Source organism: Mus caroli, unplaced genomic scaffold (genome assembly GCF_978045245.1).
Source record: "Mus caroli unplaced genomic scaffold, Mus_caroli_1 scaffold_6, whole genome shotgun sequence".
In the NCBI taxonomy this organism is placed as follows: Eukaryota; Metazoa; Chordata; class Mammalia; order Rodentia; family Muridae; genus Mus; species Mus caroli.
The window spans coordinates 6,799,142-6,819,825 of NW_028227261.1; the positions used below are offsets into that span (position 1 = coordinate 6,799,142).

General features: G+C 51.1%; 1 protein-coding gene across 1 annotated transcript in view; it reads right to left on the reverse strand.

Annotated features, from left to right (window-relative positions):
* Ctnnbip1 (catenin beta interacting protein 1) overlaps positions 1 to 20,684 on the reverse strand; it is a 48,433-nt gene that overhangs the window by 15,777 nt on the left and 11,972 nt on the right. The window contains exons 2-4 of the mRNA XM_021160546.3: positions 11,062 to 11,146; positions 5,369 to 5,489; positions 4,645 to 4,735 (exon numbers count right to left, since the gene is read on the reverse strand). Coding sequence (XP_021016205.1) covers positions 4,645 to 4,735; positions 5,369 to 5,464 — 187 coding nt within the window. The 5' untranslated portion in view covers positions 5,465 to 5,489; positions 11,062 to 11,146. The remainder of the gene's footprint in view (positions 1 to 4,644; positions 4,736 to 5,368; positions 5,490 to 11,061; positions 11,147 to 20,684) is intronic.

Consider the following 20,684-nt stretch of genomic DNA (forward strand, 5'->3'; position numbering starts at 1 on the left):
GTGCACACAAAAAGAAACTAAACTGTAGGCTAAGAATAATTGAGCTAACAGGGCTGGGGAGCGGCTCAGTTGATGGAGTGCTTGTCCGCACGCACAAATCTCTGAATGTGATTCTCAATACTGCGTGCTGGTGCGCGTCAGTAATCCCAGCACCAAAGAGGACCAAAGTTCAAGATAGGGTGGGCATAATGGCTCAGCAGGAAGGATGTCTGCCGCCAAGCTTCATAGCTTGAGTTCAATCTCTGGATCCCTCATAATGGAAGAAGATGAACTCCTGCCAATGGCCCTCTGACTGCCATATACACGGGTCATGGCAGGCTTGTTAATACACATAAACGAATGGAAACAATTTAAAGGTTAAGATATCCTCAGCTATAAAGCAAATTCAAGACCACTATACTCCATATAAGAACCTGTCTCAGCCAGGCGTGGTGGCAGAGGCAGGTGGATTTCTGAGTTCGAGGCCAGCCGGTCTACAAAGTGAGTTCCAGGACAGCCAGGGCTACACAGAGAAACCCTGTCTCGAAAAACCAAAAAAGAAAAGAAAAAAAAGACCCTGTCTCAAACAAACAAAAAGCCCAAGACAGCTGGGGCTGGAGAGCCGGCTCAGAGGCTAAGAGTGCTGGCTGCTCCTTTAGAGAACCTGCATTCAGACCCCAGCACACACACACACACACACACACACACATACACACACACACACACACACACACACACATACACACACACCACATACACACATACACACACTCACTCAGTGGCTCACAATCATCTGTAACTGCAGTTCCAGGGGACCCAATGCCCTGTTCTGGTCTCTGTGGGCACTGCACACATATGGTATACATACATACATACATACATACATACAGGTACACACAGATAAAAATAAAAATAAATTAATCTTTAAAAAAAACCCCAAAACAACAACAACCTGGGAGGAGGAGGCTGGTCGGGAGCACTGAGGCAAGGAGATCCAAGGCCTGGGCCGTGACCTGCTCCCTCAGCACACAGGGAAGAAAGGGAGCCGAGAGGAGGGGCCCAGCTGGACCTGCTGAGCACGCAGGGTCGGGTGTGTCATGACAGACAGTCGACAGCTCTGGGGGTCAGGAATGGGCTCTGGGCTGAGGGCTGGTCTGGGAGGTGCTGCCCTCAAGTCTATGGAGATCACGGGAAATAGGTCAAGAGGGAAGGGGTAGGAGAAAGGACTGAATCGAGAGGGCCGGAGGAGGGAGGGGAGCACTAAGGAGGGAGAGGAGGAAGCAGGCAGCCACAGTGATCACTACTTAGTAAAGATCGGCCAGGCTGAGAACTGAGGGACCACTGTTCAGTTCTGGGAGGCACTGGGCCCCCGCAGGAACCACTTGGTCAACGTTACAGTGCAGACTTCTGCCCCTGCATCTTTTCCAGCACCTGCCTACTCTCTATAAACACTGCTGGGCTGTGGTGTGTAGAGGAGTACGCAGGTACCAGACCCTTCCGGCCTCAGGGGGCAAGGGTGAATGAGACTGGGCACTGTCTTATGGCTGACTCCGCCTCAGGATCTCTGTTGAGAAGGACAATCTAAAGGAAGACGCTGGAAATCTTGTCTAGGTCTAGGAACCCTAGGGTGGAGCCTTGTCATCTGCTGAGAGAGAGAGCCACCTAGTGGACAGATGTATAAGATCCTTTGGCCGCCTAGGCAGAGACAGCAGGACATTTGGTACATGAGCTGAGGTTGGCCAGGCCAGTGCCACTCAGCCTCACATACAGACAGAGACATGAGCGCCTGGCCTAGACTATACACTAGCCCGGGGTATATGTATAAACCCATGGGTTTATTTGTAACACAGAGAAAATAAAAGAAAGCTTGAGAAGATCCTCCAAGTTGGTGCCTCCTGGCTCCACCAAGCCTCCTGAAGTAGCACTTGCTCTGGGTCTGTGTGACTTCCAGAGGTATGGGGCATCAGCAGCACAAATGCTCTACACCCTTCCTCAGATATGATTCCCCATGAATCTAGGAAACCCATGCCACGGCAAAGAAAGTGCCTATGGGTGCTTCACACCCAAGAGGCCCCAGATTCCAGAGTGTCTGTGGCAGCCACACCTGCCTGCTCACAGCTGCTTCTCGCTACATCAGCAGTTCCTGTATCAGCAGTTTCGGAGTCAAGGCGCACTGAGCTCACCATGGTCACCTCCTCTTTGTGAGACTGAGTTTCAAGTAGCCCAAGCCAACCTTCCACTCACTGTGTAATCAAGAATGACTTAACGGATCCTCCTGCCTCCCAAGCGCTGGGACCTCAGCTGCTACCCATCTCTTTGGCGCTGGGAGTAAACCCAAGTTTTCACGGATGCTAGGCAAGCACTCTGCCAACTGAGTAATACTTCCACCTTAACCGCGACCTTCCGAAACAGCAGAGCCGACTGTATTTATATTCTCAATTGTTGGTTCTGCAAAGTGAGTTTTCATACGTGTGTGTGTGTGTGTGTGTGCATGTGTGTATGCTTTATATATACATGAAATAGTCTTATATATCTCAGGCTAGCTAGGATTTATAAGAGTATACCAACATGTTCAGCTAAATAATAAATAGTAACTTTTAAAAAGATTTACTTTATCATTTTGTTGTTGTTGTTGTTAAGTATGTGTGTGGGTCTGTGCATGTGAGTGCAGGTACCTGCAGAGGCCAGGGACATTAGACTGCACTGGAATTACAGGTAGTTGTCTGATATGGGTATGCTGGGAATTGAACTCTGGCCATCTACAAAAAAAACAGTACTTGCTCTTAACTGCTGAGCCATCTCTCTGGGCCAACATATAACTTCTTAAAGGCAGGGGAATATAACTGAATACTAGAGTGCCTACCTAGCTTGTCCAAGGCCCTGTGTTGGAGCCAGTAAAGAGTTTTCACTTCTTACAAAGAATGCATGGACCACACACACACACACACACACACACACACACACACACACACACAGAGTTTACAAAAGCCACTGACTTGGAAAGTAAAAGTCCATTAAGGAAACCTCTGCCCAGTCCCTGTTCTCTCAAGGGCTGCAGCTCCAGGGGGAGAGCACAGGCTGGCATACATGAGGCTCCAGGGTGGATCCTCAACACCATATAGACCACTTTTCCTATTAACAGCCCAGTCCGTATCCCCTCGGCTGTTCTACATCCATCCAAGACAAGAGGACGTGTGGTGGGTGTGGCCTAGTCTGCCACAGTCCCCAGCTTCTTTACCTTTCCTATTTAGGGCATTCCACTAGGGACATCTGCACAGAGACTCGGAAACTCAATGACTCGGGATCACGTGGGAGGGAAAACGTCCCCTGGAACTAACTCAGAAGTCTTAAGTGTTCTAGGTGGGGAAACCCAGGCCAGCCATCAAGAAGAAAAGGACTCCAGAGGGAAGGAAGGCAGGCAGGGCCAACTGTAACCACACTTGGCTGTGCAGCACACTTGAGCAGGCACGCCTGGGCATGATTTTGTATGATACATGCACAGGCCCAAATTGCTGAGTTACCAGAGGTTCCCTGAAAGATTTCTCCTGAGCTGGCTGGGGCAAGCACCAGAGGAAGGAAGCAAGCCCTGGATCTAGGGCTGAGCCCACAACCTGAAGGATGGACGGGGTGGCCGCCCAGTGTGCTGCACCTGCTTTCCTCCCCAGCAGCCACAATACAGCAAACACACTCTGCTCTGTCCTGCTCTGCGCTGCTCTGCTCTGCTCTGGTTGCTGCTCCTGCCTGAACATGCCACAGGCCACTAAAGTACCCTTTTTTTTTTTTTTGGAGACAGGGTTTTTCTGTGTAGCCCTGGCTCTCTTAGAACTTGATCTGTAGAACAGGCTGGCCTCCTGAGTGCTGGGATTAAAGGTGTGGCCCACACTGTCTGGCTTACTAAGATTCTGTGTAGCCCCAACCAAGCATGAAAGATTAACAGAAAAGGACCAGGAGGACATGCTGCTCGGAACATGTGCTGCAGTGTCAGGCGGGGCTCTCAGAGGGGAGGAGGCTCCTTAAGAAGCAAAAGGCCATGGAGCTCGCAGCCCAGCAGCCTTATCAGCGAGGAATAGTTCAACTCCTGGGCACCTCTGTATCGTCAAGGGCAATGACTTCCTGCTTCCCAAACACTGCTTGCTAACTGGAAGTAATACAAGCAACAGCTGTCAAGGGCCAAATGTTGTGTATTGATCCCTGGCACCGCCCCTGTTGTACAATAAACACTCGAGTGGAACTTTTGACTGCCAGGAGCCCTTTTGCATGTAGAGCTATCAGGCCTCTTCCTGCTGGTGGCAGACTCACCAGTCACTGCACGGTTGTACCTGACAGGGACAGTGTTCTCAGAACAGAGAGCAGTTTCACTGTCCCTGAACTAGGTGCTGAGCGGTTAGGGGTCAGGCTGAGGCTTAAGGGATGCATTAATCAGACCATCTATGGTTGCACAAGGCCCCCAGACATGTCTACCTCCTCCTTCCTCCAGGCCTAGAAAGAGAACCACCAGCTGCCTTGTTGGATCCCCGCTGCTGGGACCAGACAGGAGCCTGTGGATGGAGGCAACAACAGTCTGCTCTCCCTTCCCTGAACTCCTGGATCACCCATTCGGCTTTGTAAAAAAACCACTGCTCAGTGCTCAGGGAGGGCTTGGCTGACGCCTGGCCCGTGGCTCACCCTGGTCGATGGAGTGCTGTGGCAGCTGGCTGAGCTGGCTGCTGACGACCCCAGCATAGGTGCGCAGGAATTCCTCCTCACTGGCGGTCAGCTGAAGGGTGAGAGTGCTGTGATGAGATGAGGGTGAACCTGTCCCCCCCAAGTCCCTGCACCTGCTGTCCTCCACACCTCCCCTCTGGCCTCGTTAGTGTCTAGCAGTCACATCTTGCTCCCGTCCTGAAAAACCAGGTCCCTGAAGTTCACGCGCCTGGCCACTCCCTTTGTATCTAGCTCAGTGCCTGTTCTGGAGCAGGGCAGGTAGGACCGTTCAGGCCCTGGTCACACAGCGATGGCGGTCAGCAATCTCAGGTCTCTCTATTTCTCTTTCAGAAGACGCCCTTGTGCTTGCTACTACTGCTCTCCTCAGTGGTCACCATGCCCAGCTGCCCTGTGTCTGCCCCCAGAAGAGAAGCCTCTCTGAGGCCACTGGGGATCAGAAAGGAGGGCTAAAGTCCTCACCGGCCCTGGCTCAAAATAAAAAGTGCAGTGGAAGGATAATCTCAGCAGTGCTCCCTAACTGAACATGTGGTCTTGGGGGGCCTGAACTGGCAACAGAGGTGATCCCTAGGCCCACAGCCCTCTCCTGGTTCCCAGAGATCCAGGCGGCACCCTGCAGCCCACAGGCGCCCTGCAGCCCACAGGCACTTACTCACACACAGGCACCCTGCAGCCCACAGGAACTCACATTTGACCCCATCTTCCTCAGCATGAGCAGCACACGGACCTTCTGTTGAATGTACATCTCCTCCGGACTCTTCCCGGGTGCCCCCTCGCGGTTCATCCCCCTGGCCCAGTTCTGGGGACACCTGCAAGGAGATGGGAAGCGTTATGGGGAGAACGTCAGGATGAGGTACACTCTAACATTGACCCCTGTAAGTGATGCACCCTGTTCTCAAACAGTCCCTGCCCAGTAGGGACCTCAGCTCTCACAGCTCAGGAGAGGCTGTAGGAGTCGGTGGGTCCTCGATGCGTTCTGGCCTGGGGCCCAGGCTGTATGGCTGAGGAGCTCCTACTCCAGAGCAGAGGCTGCAGGTGACAGCCAAGGACAAATGAGAAATGGAGCCCCAAGAGTTGTAGGTTTCAATGCAAGGAACAAGCACAGATAAGGAAATTTGAACAGAGGTGGCTATATAGGGCCTTTGGCTTAAGAAACCCAGAGATCAGCGACAACACCCTGTGCAAAGCCCCTACTGAGCTCAAGCGGCCAGCTCCTGGGCAAGGCACCAAGGAGTCCCTCCATGGGGTGTCTGCCCAGGGCACCCTCACACAGCCACCCCACCTGTCAGAGAGCTCCTGAAGATAGCCGTGAAGGCCAGCGGCTAAGTCCAGGTGTCTACAGCCAGCCCCAGAGAGAGCAGCCCAGAGCCGCCTCCTCCTCCAGAAGGAGCTGGGGGGAGAGGAGGCAGGATCTAGGGGTTTGGGTTACACACTTGAACTCTTGGACAAGTCAGAAATAACGCAGCAGCTGGTGGGGTGGAGCCTCCGCAGCCCTGCTACCAAGGAGCTGCACTCGGGGAATGAGGGAGCGAGCACAAGACTGACAGGCTAAGGACAGTCCTCACACCATCTCCTCTCAGTGCCCCGTGCGTCCTAGACAGGAACATGCTAGACAAGGCAATCCTCTATGCCAAGGGCGTACCCAGGAATGTGCAAAAGCCTCGGCAGCAGCTCCCGAGTATCTAAGCGTCAGCCACTCAAAAGCCTAATGGGGCCCTCGCCCTGAAAGCCCACACAACAGGTTGAAAACCTGTCCAGATGGGGCTGACATCATGCCTGAATACTCAGCACAGCACAGGATTCCTTCCATAGTCTTTGTATTCACCCTTGGAGCCCTAGGACCCACACTCCTCTCCTCTGTGCTCCACTCCCTTCAAACTCAGCCTGGGCTCAGAAAAGGGCCAAGGTAACTACCAGGGCCTGGGAAAAGGCACAGCGGCCTCAGGCCTCGTCCCCAGGACACACCCCAGCCTGTGGGTGGCCTCACCTGCTGCAGAACTCAGCAGAAAGTTCTGGGGTATCTCTCCCTCACTTCACCTGTTCACACCAGTATTGCCGCTCTGGGGATGGACCGCACTTGGCTTCGTGGTAGCCCCTACCTGGACCTTGAGTATGGACGCTGTGGTCCACATCTCCTCCCTGATGCCTCCATCTGGACTACTGTTTGGCCTTGGCCTCACAGCCCACTCACATCCTCCACAGATCAGAAGAGACAACACTACCCCCAGCCTAGTCCTACCTGAAAATACATTTCCTAGTCTTGGCAGTTGCCCAGTGTGGTCAGCCCTGTTCCCTCTGCAGCCTAGCTCTCTCTACTCTCCTGTTGGTCAGCCTCTGCATTGGGCATCCACTCCCTGGGCCCAGAACTGGCTTCATCCAAGCCTCAAGGTACCTTTCCAAGGGAGCCAGTCGTGTGCCCTCACCTCTTGTCGCACAGTCCTGTCGCACTGTCCTAGCTCTCTAAATGTCTTGTTGGAACGTCTACTTATTGTCTCTTCCCTTTCTGTTGGAAGGCCAGGCTGTGTCTGCTCTGCTTGCCCCTGTTCTCCTCTCCTAGGGCCTGGCACCCAGCGGGCACTTGGTAAGTAGTGCCCACCTGGCCGAATGGGGCAGGGAAGCAGTCTTCAGTGTCTCAGATACCCTCTCTCTACTGTATTCACACCAATTTGGAACCAGTGTTATTATATTAAGAGATTGAAGCAAGACCGGCATGGTGGTGCTTGCCTTGAATCCCAGCACTTGGGAGGCAGAGGCAGGTGAATTTCTGAGTTCGAGGTCAGCCTGGTCTACAAAGTGAGTTCCAGGGCAGCCAAGACTACACAGAGAAACCCTGTCTGGAAAAACAAAAAAACAAAACAAATAAACCAAAACAAAAAGCCTTCAAACTGGGAATCAGAGCAAGATCTTCCAACTCTGTCCTGTGCTCAAAGGCTGGTCTGCCCCTAAGAAGCAGTGACATACCAAGAACGGCCACTAGAGGCCGCCATACACCAGAGCATTGGAGCTTTCAGGGTATCTTGGTAACCCAAGAAGAATCCCGCTGTCCACCCCCAAGGGAAGTTCTCACAAAGCACACTCCAATCACAAGTGGGTCCCGGGGAACTCATATCTGCTCACTCGGTCGGTGGGCTGTCACGTCAGTGCTAGCTGGAGAAACACATTGTTCAGCAGTGTGCAGTCATTTTACACAGGGTGTACATCACGGCACCACAGCCTTACCCTCCATCCCAAAGACTGGCACACCCCACCCTGCTCACTGCTGCCACCCCCCACCCCCCCACCCCCAGCTGTGAGCTCTCTTGGGGCTTATAGCAGCCGGGCTCCATGGGGTCTTCTTACTTCAATGTGCTTGCCTGGCACAACACTGTCTCCTAAACGTCAGAAGAATCCTGTCTTGCCATCTTGCATTCTGTTTACAAGTATTTCTTCCTTTGTGTGTTTGTGTGCTCACCACGGTGCACATGTGAAGGCAGTTTCGGGTCAGTTTTCTCCCAGGGATTGAACTCTCAAAGGATATGGTAGCAAGTGTCCGCTGGTGGTGTTCCCTCCCGCCCTGCTTTGCTGCACGATGGGAAGGAACGCCCAGGGCTGGCTCTGGGATGGAAAGTGGAGCACAGGTCCCTGCCCTTCCTTCGCATTCCAGGCCAAATGCTCTAGGATGCGAGCCTGTCCTGATTCACAGTAAAGGTGTCAATATGCAAAAATGAATCATTGAAGAGAATGAATCACAATCGCCCCAGACAGATGTGCCACAAGCACATCATAGCACGCTGGGGTTTGTTGCCTACTGAAGCGAATATGTTATTAAACTTTGATCGTGGCTCTGTCAGGCAGTGCATTAACGTCACTGGAGGATTCCGAGTTTCCCCTGCAGGGATTAAGAACTGGTCTCCATTAAAATGTACCTAAATTACATAAGCTCACAATGCAATTAATTTAGATACTAATTATTCATCCAAGCTCAGAATCAAAAGAAATGATGCATCTTGGTAATGGCTTCAGCTATCCCTACACACTCCACCCCTAAAAACAGGCCAGCGCTTCCTTTCCACTAAGAAAATTTCTCAGGAGCCAGAAGAGAAACAGAGGAGGGAAAGTGGAAAGAAACAACAGGCAGTTGTCAATTATGCTAATGAAGGGGAGGGGTGAGGTCTGCGGTTTCCTATTATGTGGTGGTAAACCACATGTTATGTATAAAGTTGTGCCACGCCAGAAAATTCCATCTGACAGAGAACATGCAAATACTAGGGATCAAGACACACAGGCAGGCACTGCATGCACACGCAGTTGGTAGTTCTGAGGCTGCCCCTCTGCTGCAGGAAGCAAGGCTGGTCAAGGAAAAGAGGCTCCCAATCGCTGTGCAGGATCTACACAGGGAAAGGAACTGTGAGGTCACTGGCTGACACTGGCACTGGAGTGTGGGAGACATCAGGACACAGGCGTTGTATTCCTACCCAGCTACACGGACCTACATGGACCAGGCGATGGCACTCTGGAAGAGTCAGGAGGCAGTGCAGGAGGAGCGGAGCTGCCATGTAGGTCTCTATCAGCTGATAAGGAGCCGACAGGCTGGCCCCCCTTTGACCTGCTTGAGTGACCCTGGTCACCGAGCCACTTGTGCTCCCTATTATTTATAAACCTGAAGCTAATGCTGTTTGCACACTCACATTTATTTAAAAAACAAACAAATATTAGTTTATAACAATGGGGGTCTTGCATCTGCTTAGAAAAATATAAAACAGAAAGAAGCCTTAAGCTGAACCAGAGCACAGGCTGGACCCTTCGGGGCACAAGGGTCTCAGTCCTCTGGGGTGCACCAATTGCCTTTCACGGTAAACCACACTAGGAAGCTGGGTGTGATGTCTCTCACCTGCAATCCCAGCACTTGGGAAGTAGCAGGAGGATGCCACATGCTTGAACCAGCCTGATCCGCACAATGAGTCCCCAGCTAACCACAGAAAGACAGTAACATACTCTGCCAAAAACCCAAACAAAACACACACCATGAGGACCAGGCATGGAGGCTTCCCTCTAACTTGGGACTACCATGAGCTATGTAGTGAGTTTTGAGTCAACATAGACTATAAAATAATAACCTGCGTCAAAAATATTGTTTTTAATTTTTTTTCTTTTTGGAGACCAGGTCTTTGTACATAGCCTTGGCTGTCCTGGGACTCACTATGTAGACCAGGCTGTCCTCAAACTCACAGAAATCCACCTGCCTCTGCCTTCCAAGAGCTGGGGTAAAAGGCCTGTGCCACCATGTCTGGTTCAAAAGTAATTTTTTTTTTTTTTTTGGTTTTTCCAAGACAGGGTTTCTCTGTGCAGCCCTGGCTGTCCTGGAACTTACTCTGTAGACCAGGCTGGCCTCAAACTCAGAAATTCACCTGCCTCTGCCTCCCAAGTGCTGGGAATTAAAGGCTTGTGCCACCATGCCTGGCTCTCAAAAGTAATTTTTAAAGCATTTGACAATTTTTTAAAAAACAAGCTAGGCAGAGTGAAGGAGCTAGACAGAGTGGCTCACAGCTGCAATCCCACCACTCGGATGCTGAGGGAGCAGGACTTCTAAGGCCATCCTCAACTATATAATGAGTTTGAGGCCAGGGCTACAGCAGATCCTGTTTCCAAAACACAAACAGGCAACATACACACAGACACATCCCACACAGACACACAGACACATCCCACACAGACACACAGACACATCCTACACAGACACACAGACATACAGACATACACAAACACACATACAAAGATACACCCCCACAGACACACTCAGACAAGACATACACACAGACACACCCCCATAAAAGCAGATAGACACAGACAGGCAGACACAGACAGACAGACACACACACACACACACACACACACCCCACAAGGGCATGAGAGCTGGGCATGTGGCTCAGGGGTAAGTAAGGCACTTGCCTAGCTTGCATAAATAAGGCCCTGAGCTCCATCTGCAATGCACCACAAAAACAAACATCTCTGCACCTTTAAGTGTATAGGTTTACACAAGGTTTATAGCAAACAAAAAAGAAATCATGTAACGCACAGAGTTTATAGAAACTACTAACTCAGCAGCACTGTGACATTACATCAGGTGGGCAGCTGAGCGGTACAGTGTGTTTGTTATTATGCATAGATCATGGGTTCAAGTCCCAGCAGTACAAGTTAAAAACAAAACAAAATACAAACAAACAAAAACAAGAAAGAAAAGGAAGCCCCACACTGGGAGAAGCATCCTGAGGGACCGAGGAGAAAGGAGTCAGGTGGGTGACTGACTGTGGTGTCCACCCCTAGGGTCTCAAGCCTCCCCCGGACCCCCACAACAGCACTGTCCCAAGGCCACAGAACAGAGCCTTCCCCTCAAGTCCTTACCTGCTTCTGGAAATTAACTTCAGGCAAACAGATGCTCAACTCTAAGGGGAGGGCTGCGACTGAGAAGAAATAGGAAGGTGCCGCCCTGTGGAAACACAGAACATGGTCATGGGAGGAGCCTGAAGGGCCCATGCGCACACCCCCACCCTGAGGGACCAGAACCGCTGGCGCAGAGCCTATGGTCATGGCTCTGTCATAGTCCAGAAATACCTGTGTGTCAGGCAAGCCCAGGGAGCCTGCTCTAACACCTCCAAGACAGGGTGCTGAGTGTGCACCAGGCCTCTTATTTCCGGCTGAGGCAGGTCTGCCCACTCCACACAGCACACACCCCCTCCTCTGAGCTAGTCTGTGTGGAAACATGGGACCAGGATGACTCACTAGACAGATGACCTCTCACCCACCCAACGCCTCAGATAACAAGGCCAGGTCCCTTAACTTCGGCCTCCTGCTTGCTCCAACTGTGTCGCTCTGTGTACATAGTTGACATCTGTAGCTGTCCTCTGGTACAGACATGTATGTCACACATACAGGAGGCACAACTGAGGCTTACACACTGCCTAGCCTGGCAGCCGTCTGTCTGCCCAACACCTCCTCCAAAACGAAAGAGCACAACTTCTCTGGTTTCCCCACATCCTCATCCCTGGGTAACATGTGCTAGCTAACCTGGTAGAAGTGTGGCCTACTGAGGGGACCAGTGACCATCACTCCAGATCCTCATCCCTGGGTAACATGTGCTAGCTAACCTGGTAGAAGTGTGGCCTACTGAGGGGACCAGTGACCATCACTCCAGATCCTCATCCCTGGGTAACATGTGCTAGCTAACCTGGTAGAAGTGTGGCCTACTGAGGGGACCAGTGACCATCACTCCAGAGCACTTAGAACCTGTCAGTCTTTGTATCCCACCAAGGTTCTCAACCCTGCTCAGCCCTGCCATGCAGGAAGGAGCAAAGCATCCTGGGAATATCTCCCTACCCGCCTTCTACAGACAAAGCTGCCAAGGCTGAGGAAGGCACAAAGGGATCTATACAGAGATACAGACAGGCAGGCAGGCAGGCAGGCAGGCAGGCAGGCAGGCACAGAGACAGGGGAGGCAGGGAGGGAGTGTGTGTGAGCGCAAACACTTGAGCATGCATGCGGCGGTCAGAGGCAGGAGTAGCACATCTCCCTCTATAACTCTTCAGCCTCATAGCTCTGAGACAGGGTCTTGCCCAGAACCTGAATCTCACCATCTGGCCAGCCGCTGGCTAGCTGACCGTTTCTTAGGATCTGCCTGTCCCTGTCCATCCCAACCTGCAATGGGTTACAAGCACATGTGGCCATTCCCTTTTTTTCTTTTTCTTTTTTACACAGTGCTGAGAATTTGAACTCAGGTCCTCGTGTCTATATAACAACTGCTTTTACCCACTGAGCCATTTTCCCAGCCCCACACAGTAGGACTTGCACAGTCTCCCCACGTCAGACACCACTCTGCGTGTGCTGTGCGGGTCCCTCCATCTGGAAGATGGCTGGGATAGAAGTGCCAGCATCCTGCCTGACACCCCAACCCACCATCAGAGCAGCCCCTATAGGAAGAGGTCATTTATAGCAATTAATTGCTCTCTTCTTCCTCCAGATATCAAAGCACTGAAATACCAGGGAGCCCTGGGGAACTTCCACCCCAAGTCCTCACATTCCTTCAAAGAGATGAAAGGAGAACCCCCTACTTCTGAGGCTTTTAGTTCTTCTTCGGCAGAGACCACTAATTATCCCTCCTGTCCACAGGGTTCAGGACCTTCCAAGGAGGAGAGGGAACTCTGTGACTTAAGTGAACGCATCAGAAGGCCAGGATGACCCAGGCCTTCCCAGCCAGCTATCCACTTAAAAATCAGGCCAACGGTCCCAGATTACAAAGAAAGAAACTGAGGCTCACGATGATGCCCAGGTCCTGGGCAGCACTGGAGACCCTTGTGCTCCAGGAGCTGGCTTCTGTTCTCAACCAGCTGCCACTAACTAGCAGTGTGACTCAAGACTGGTCACCATGCCATGTGCCATGTGTTCACAGTATGTCAAAAGGAGCCTGAGCAGTGTACCCCACAGGTGGACACAGGGTGATGGCTGGCTTCCTGCCCTGCAGGCTGCATGGTGACAAGTGCCGCCATGCTGACAAGGGCCCCTGAGTATGACTTGGAGTTTGTCTCACCTCATTACAAGTTGATCTGTCTGTGTATTCTCAACTTGTAATGAGAGGAAACGAACTCCATTCAAGTCATGTTAGAGCAACGCTTCTCAGACACTGTGTGTGACAAAGAACATGGACAGAAATATAAGGCCTCCTGGGGACATATTTCCAGGAGTTCTGTTAGGACTGCTGTGAGAAGTCTGCCTGAGGGCCCAGTCACAGCCCACAGGAATGGAGGACTGAGAAGCCTACAGAAAAATGACAGGAATACACTCTTCCTTCAGATAAAGTGGGTACACAGTGAGGATCTCCAAAAATCTCTGGGACCAGAATGGAGACAACCAGGCCTGGGAGGTAGGAGGACCTCCTGAGTGGTCCTAGGGTAAGGATGGGGCTCTTGGGGAAGAGAAGCCTTGAGTGTCAGATGCCTAGAAAGGTGACAACACAGGAAGGCCCTGGGCTGCAGCAGAGCACACAGAAGGGCAGGTGCCAGGAGAAAACTGAGGCTCAAGATGCATGGGCCCTTCAGCTGAACCAAGTCCACCTTGCCATAGAGCGTCAATCCCTGGTCCAGGGGTGACTGAGCTAAGAGGCCTTCCAAGCAAATCGATGAAGGCCAAGGGAAAGCAAAGAAGACGGCAGAGTGAGGGGAGTCCAGGACAGGATCCTTTACAGGGGGAGCATGGCAGTCAGAGGGCAGCTCTGCTGGGCACCCTACCCACCTCACCTCAGTCAGGCCCCACTGCTCACAACGTGCACTAACCCAGGCTTTACTGAGAGCCCCTCCACAGCAGGGCTGCTGGGCTGCTCGGTCAGAGGCAGCACCTCCCCCGCAGGAGTGCTGACCTTCTCCCCTCCCTCAGGGGGTTAGCTCTTCTGCTTCCTTCTAGGTTTCTGGCTCTCAGTGCCTCCCCCACCCCCCAGCTCAGCACTGGTACTGCCAGCCTCCTGTCTGTCCCCCTTTAGAAGCAGACTTCTTTGTTCTATGTCTGTTAGGTGGGCCACGCACAGCCCTGTACCGTTTGCAGGAGACTGGCCTGAGTCTTGTCTGTAGCCACTCTTCCTCTTAGCTTTGCTCTCAAGGGTGAGGCCAGGTGATGGTGTTTGGGGGGATTCTCAAGATCACCTCTACACAATCCAAAAGAAACAAGGGAGCCAGGCCTGGTGGCGCGAGCCTGTAATTCCTGGACTTGGGAGGTGGAGGCAAGAGTCCATTCTCGGTTATTTAGAGAGCTGAGACCAGACAAGCCTTGAGACCTTGTCTCAAAAAACAAACAAATAAGCAAACAAATGAACCAATTCAAGCAAGCAAGGGAAGATGAGGGCAGCCTATAATACATGCAAAGGGCACATCACAAAGAAAAGAGCAGAAGACTGAGAGACTCAGGAAGGACACAGGTAAGGAAGCAGGGCACCAACAGGCATTGCTCTCTCTTTTTTTTTTTTTTTTTTTTTGGTTTTTCGAGATAGGGTTTCTCTGTATAGCCCTGGCTGCCCTGGAACTCACTTTGTAGACAAGGCTGTCCTCGAACTCAGAAATCCGCCTGCCTCTGCCTCCCGAGTGCTGGGATTAAAGGCGTGCACCACCACACCTGGCTAGGCATTGCTCTCTTGATCTAAGCCTGGACAGATCACATTCACGTGAGCGTAAGCACACACACGCACACACACACACACACACACACACACACACACACACACAGAGCTCGCACAAGCTGCTGGGCTGAAGTGGGATGACTGAAGTGCAGGAAGGACTTCCCATATGAACACAAAGGCCTTTGTCTTCTGAGAATCATACCAGGCAAAGTCCTCAGCTTGAACTAGGAAGGCAGAGCTCAGTAGAGCTCAGTCTAAAACCTTGGTGCCTTCTCCTGGGTAGACGCAGCCTTGGGGCTGGGGCCTAGAGGGATGGAGCCTGCAGAATGCAGAATGGATGCCCAAGCCCTGACTGCTACAGTACCAGCACCCCTTGCCTCTGCCATCAGTCAGGAACTCAGTGGGAAGTAGACTGGCTGCATAAACCCCTTTCTTACACACAGCCTGAATATGGACTTGAACCCAGGTCATGTGGGCTCCTCTGTTGCCCTCCAGTAAGTCAGTAAATATGTGCTCTGAGACAGGAGAGGGAGGTAGGCCAGAGTTCCAGCTCTGCGGGAATCCCACACAGGGTGGCAGCTCAGGTCCTCCCGGGACACAGCACGCATGTGGCACCACAGAAGAATCCCCTGCTCCATTCTCCGTAATTAACCTGCAACAGCTTGGCTCCTGGTGACGGCTCAGGCGAGTCATGCAGTTTTCAGGGTGCAATGCCATTCTTGGGGCGTGAGCTTGAGATTAGGAATTTGTCCTGAGGATGCCAACCCAAATTCAAATCTGGCCCAGCTCCTTCCTGCTTGTGAAGCCAGGTTGTGCAACAGAACAATGATGGTTGTGATTGCTGCTGTGGCATTCCTCAAGTGCCGGGCATGGACTAAGCCATGTTCTATGCATTGTCTTATTTAAATTTAGACTTCAAGGGCCTGCAAGGTAGGAATTATTCACATTTCATAGATGAAGCAACTGAGGCTCAGGGAAGTTAAGCACTCTGCCCGAGGCCATGAAGAGACTCCAAGGCAGAGCCCGTATTTGAGTTCCTGCTTTGAGCTGCGTCTGAGGGTAGAGCTATAAAGAATATTATTGGGCAGCTGAAAATAAAGTAATACACAAGAATTGTGTGTCTGTGTCACACAGGTTGAGTGTAATGAGGACACTGTGGTGCCGTCAGGAAATACCCTGCAGTGGTCTTTTTGCTGTTCGGTTCTTTATTTCTATGTCTGGTGTACTCCCTGCATCTGCGACTGCACAGCATGTGTGTAGTCCTCTCAGCAGCTAGAGCAGGAACTCACATCCCCTGGAACCATGGGGGTCCTGGGAAGCAAACCTGGGTCCTCCTAACCTCCGAGCCGTCTCTTCAGACCTATCATTCCGGCATCTGAGACGCACAAGCTCCGTAGTTGCTCTGAACTCTTGATTCGGCACCAAGAAGACGGCTCGGGGTTAAGAGGACTTGCTGCCCGAGCAGGAAGATCTGACGTCCTGAGCTGGAAAATCCTGAGCGCGTAGGTTAGGAGAGGGGGGGAGATGGGAGGGGGGAGAGGGGAGGTGCCATGTGTGTCTCTAACCCGGGTCGGGACAGAAAGAGCAGTGAGTAACAACTTTAGCTTCAGGTTTGGTGAGAGGCCCTGTTCTCAGGGAACGAAATGGAAAGCAGACTACAGCATTCAGCGGCCTCTGGGACATGAACATAGGCACGGACATGCACAAAGGCATGGGTGCCCATGTGCACACTCACAGTGTTCATGTGGTTTTTTTTTTTTTGTGAATTCACGGATGTGTGCTGGCTGACGGACAACATGAAGGTGTATACAGCAACACTTGGTGAACTGGGCTGGTGAGTGCCAAGCTGAGGCCTTGCCCCCTAAGCCTGACCATCTCAGTGTGATCCACAGAACCCGCAGGGGAAGACGAACGACTGTCAAGTTGTCCTCTGACCTCAACACGTGTGCCACATTCTACACATGGCCACTGCCTTCACAAACACAAATAATGACACTTCTTTACACAGAAAAATTGGTGAGCCTAGCAAAGGGTATATATTACAAATTTTTCATAGCTTTGAAAACAAAATTAGGAGCGAGAAAAGGAAGCATTAAGAGAAAAAAAAAAAAGAAAACCCACCAGGAACTCATAACTATTTCAGGCAGGGGGAGGCACACAGTAGGTCTCTGAAGGCCTAACTGCCCTACTCAGTCCCAGTGTATGAGACTTCATCAAGCAGGAGATGGCCGTGAGGCCCATGTATGGTGTACCAGTCTCTCAGGCCACAGGTCTCTGGTTCAGGAGTGACTCTAACTCCACAGATTTACCCTGTCTACCACAAGCTGCCTGCTCGCCCCCATTCGTGGCTGTGCCAGTCCTTCAGGTGAATCGGGTGCACAGCACTCCCACAAAGGTCTCTCGGTGAGGTTCTGACAGTACTGAAATCTAACCCAGCACCCCTACCTGTCACAGGAGGAGCATCAATAAAGCCTCCACCTTCACAGCACAGAGAGGGTGCAGGAAACTCCCTAAGAGTCCAGAGGATGTGACTCTTCCTTTCTGTGTAGTGACCCTGGCTCAGAGCAAGGCCCAAAGACCACCAACACACAAAACAAAAGGGTTCCAGGACACACCCAGAGACAGCTTTCCCAGGGCAGGTAGGCTGCAAAGGAGGCAGGCAGGGCTGCTCTCCTTCTGTCCGTGGCAGGGGGCAGGTGGTCAGACCCAAGTTCACCAGTCTCTGTTCCTTCTGCACTGTTGCTCTCACTGCCTGCAATTTCACTTCCCCAGAGTCATTTGGCAATGCCTACAGATATTTGGTTTCTTGCCCTGGAACAGACTGACATATACAAGGCAGGTACTCTATCTCTGACCTACAATCTCCAGCCCTATAAGACTTTGTTTGTTTGTTTGTTTGTTTGTAGATAGGATCTCACTATATAGTCCTTGTTGCTCTGTCCCCTGAATGCTGGGATTAAAGATGTATACCACTCTTCCTAGCTAGGAACTAGATTTGGTTTTTTTTTTTCAGAATTATTAATTTTATTTAATTGTGAGTGTTGTGTGTGGGTATGTGCACATGAATGCAGTGCCCAAGGAAGCTAGAGGCATCAGGTCCCCTGAGAGCTGGAGCTTAGGTGACTGGGAGTCACATAATGTAGGAGCTGGGAACTGAACTCAGGTCCTGAGAGTGATGGGAACTGAACTCAGGCTCTCTGCAAAAGCATAGACTCTTAACCACTGACCCACCTCTCCAGCCCCAACATTAAAAAAAAGTCTATTTCTATTTTTATGGGTGTGCCTATGGGTCTGTGTGAGGGTCTAAGCACATGCAGGCAGAAAGCATCAGATTTCCGGGAGCTGGAGTTAGAGGGAGTTGTGAGCCACCTGACTTGAATGTTCAGAACCTAAGCCCTCTGCAACAGCAGCAATCACTCTTAACTGACGAGCCAGCCCATGGAAGACTTCATTTGTTTGTTTGTCTGTTTGGTTTTTGAGACAGGGTTTCTCTGGGTAGCACTGACTGTCCTGGAACTCTCTGTAGACCAGGCTGCTTCTGCCTCCTAAATGCAGTGATTAAAGGCGTGTCCCACCACATCCAAGTGATGGAAGGTATTTTTTGATCGTTTCAACTTGGAGGTTGCTACGTTAGCCCTTTGTGCCCACATGAGCCATGTCCAGATTCCATCAGCCAGGGTTGAGAATGGAGGGAAAGTGCCGGTTCTTTACTGTGCGTGGAGAGCCTCCCCTTCATGTCATTAGATCTGAAACAACCAGAATCACGGTTTACACAGACGCCCCATGGCATTAGGTGCTAAGAGTGATGGTTTAGGGCAGAGTGGAGAAGACCAGCAAGAGGCTCAGTAAAGAAGGGCCCTCAATCAAAGGCCCGAACTCCCGTACCAGAGCACACACAACAGTGGGAACAAAGAACCGACCTCTCTGTCCTCTCTCTGACCTCCATGTGTGTGATATAGTTCGGGATCCTTATCAGGAACTTAGGGAGTTTGAGGCCAGCCAGAGAGAGCTCAAAGACTGTCTCAAAGCCATTACATTGGAAGATGGACACACGCAATGTGAAACAGCAAGTCATTTTACCCAAGGGACTGGAGCAGCTGCGGATTTTAGTGTCCACAGATGGCTCTAAGGATGCTAGGCACAACTGTACTACATCAGAGCCAGGAATCAAGGCCAAGAGAAGCTGTTGGATGGGCACATTACTGTAGCCAACCACGCCCTGCTCTACATACCTCTGGGCCTTTGCGTCTGCTGTTTCCTCAGTCAGAAACATTCTTCCTCCCCTTCCCGACTCCTGACACCCATCCCTACTGACTGCTGCTGCTGTGTCACAGTGTGTCTACACATCTGCCTGGACCTCTTCACTCAGGTTGCGGAGCCCAAAGTGTGGCTGAGGGCAAGCAGAAGGTGATTAAGGGACAGTCCACAGCCCTGTGCTGCCCTGTTCTCAGAAATGCATTCTAAAGGACCCACACCTCTCATTAAATATAATATTCCTCATATCAGAAAACCTTTACCTTCCTGCATTTCCTCTCTCTCTTATAAGACTGTTTTGTTTTGTTTTGTTTTTTCGAGACAGGGTTTCTCTGTGTAGCCCTGGCTGTCCTGGAACTCACTTTGTAGACCAGGCTGGCCTCGAACTCAGAAATCCGCCTGCCTCTGCCTCCCGAGTGCTGGGATTAAAGGTGAGCGCCACCACGCCCGGCCTCTTATAAGATTTTTATGCGTTTTGCCTGCATGTATATTTATGTACCATGGGGCATCAGGTCCCTTAGAAGTGGAGTTACAAACAGTTGTGAGCCGCCATTCGGATGCTGGAAATTGACCTGGGTCCTCTAAAAGGGTAGCCAGTGCCCTTACCCTAAGGAGCCATCACTTCAGCCCCTTTTTTAAAAATTATTTATTTATTTATTTTATGCATGAGTACACCACCCCTGCTCTCTTCAAACACACCAGAAGAGGGCATCAGATCTCATTACAGGTGGTTGTGAGCCACCATGTGATTGCTGGGAATTAAACTCAGGGCATCTGGAAGAGCAGTCGGTGCTCTTAACCACTGAGCCATCTCTCCAGCCCCACATTTTTTTTTTTTAAAGACAGGGTCTCACTATGTACCCGCCTGGAACTCACTGTGTAGACCAGGCTATCCTTAAACTCAGAGATTCAATTGCCTCTGTCTCACAGTTTTTTGTTTGTTTATTTTATAGACATGCTCTCATGTAGCCCAGGTTGGCCTGGAACTTACTACACAGCTGACAGCTGAGACTGTTAGCATCCAGGGCAGAAGCCTAGTCTAGAACAATGCCTCCTTAATTTTTAATTTTTAAAATTAAAACAAAACAAAACATAATGACTAAAGTTTTTTTGGGGTAGGGGTTCAAGACAGAGTTTTGCTGTGTAGCCCTGGTTGTCCTGAAACTTAATCTATAGACCAGGCTGTTCTCAAACTCAGAGATCCGCCTTCCTCTGCCTCCTGAGTACTGGGATTAAAAGCATGCACTACCACGCCCAATGAATTAACTCATTATGAATGTGTGATATACGGATATAACACACCTGTGTGGAGGTCAGAGGACAACTTTGTAGCATTGATTTTCTCCTTGTATTTCCATGTGGGCTCCAGGGATGAACTTCAGCCCACAGGCTTACACCTATTGGGCCAACTTACTGGCCCCTATTTTTTTTTCCAATTAAACACAGTCTTGCTAGGTAGCCCACCCTGGTCTCAAAATCACGGTCCCTTTGCCCCCCAAGTGCTGGGATGATAGATGCCAACCACAATGCAGGATCAATTTTTTAAATTCAATCTTTTTATTTATTTGTGGGTCAGGAGCTTGCTATGTCACTTAGGCTGCTCTTAAACCTAAAT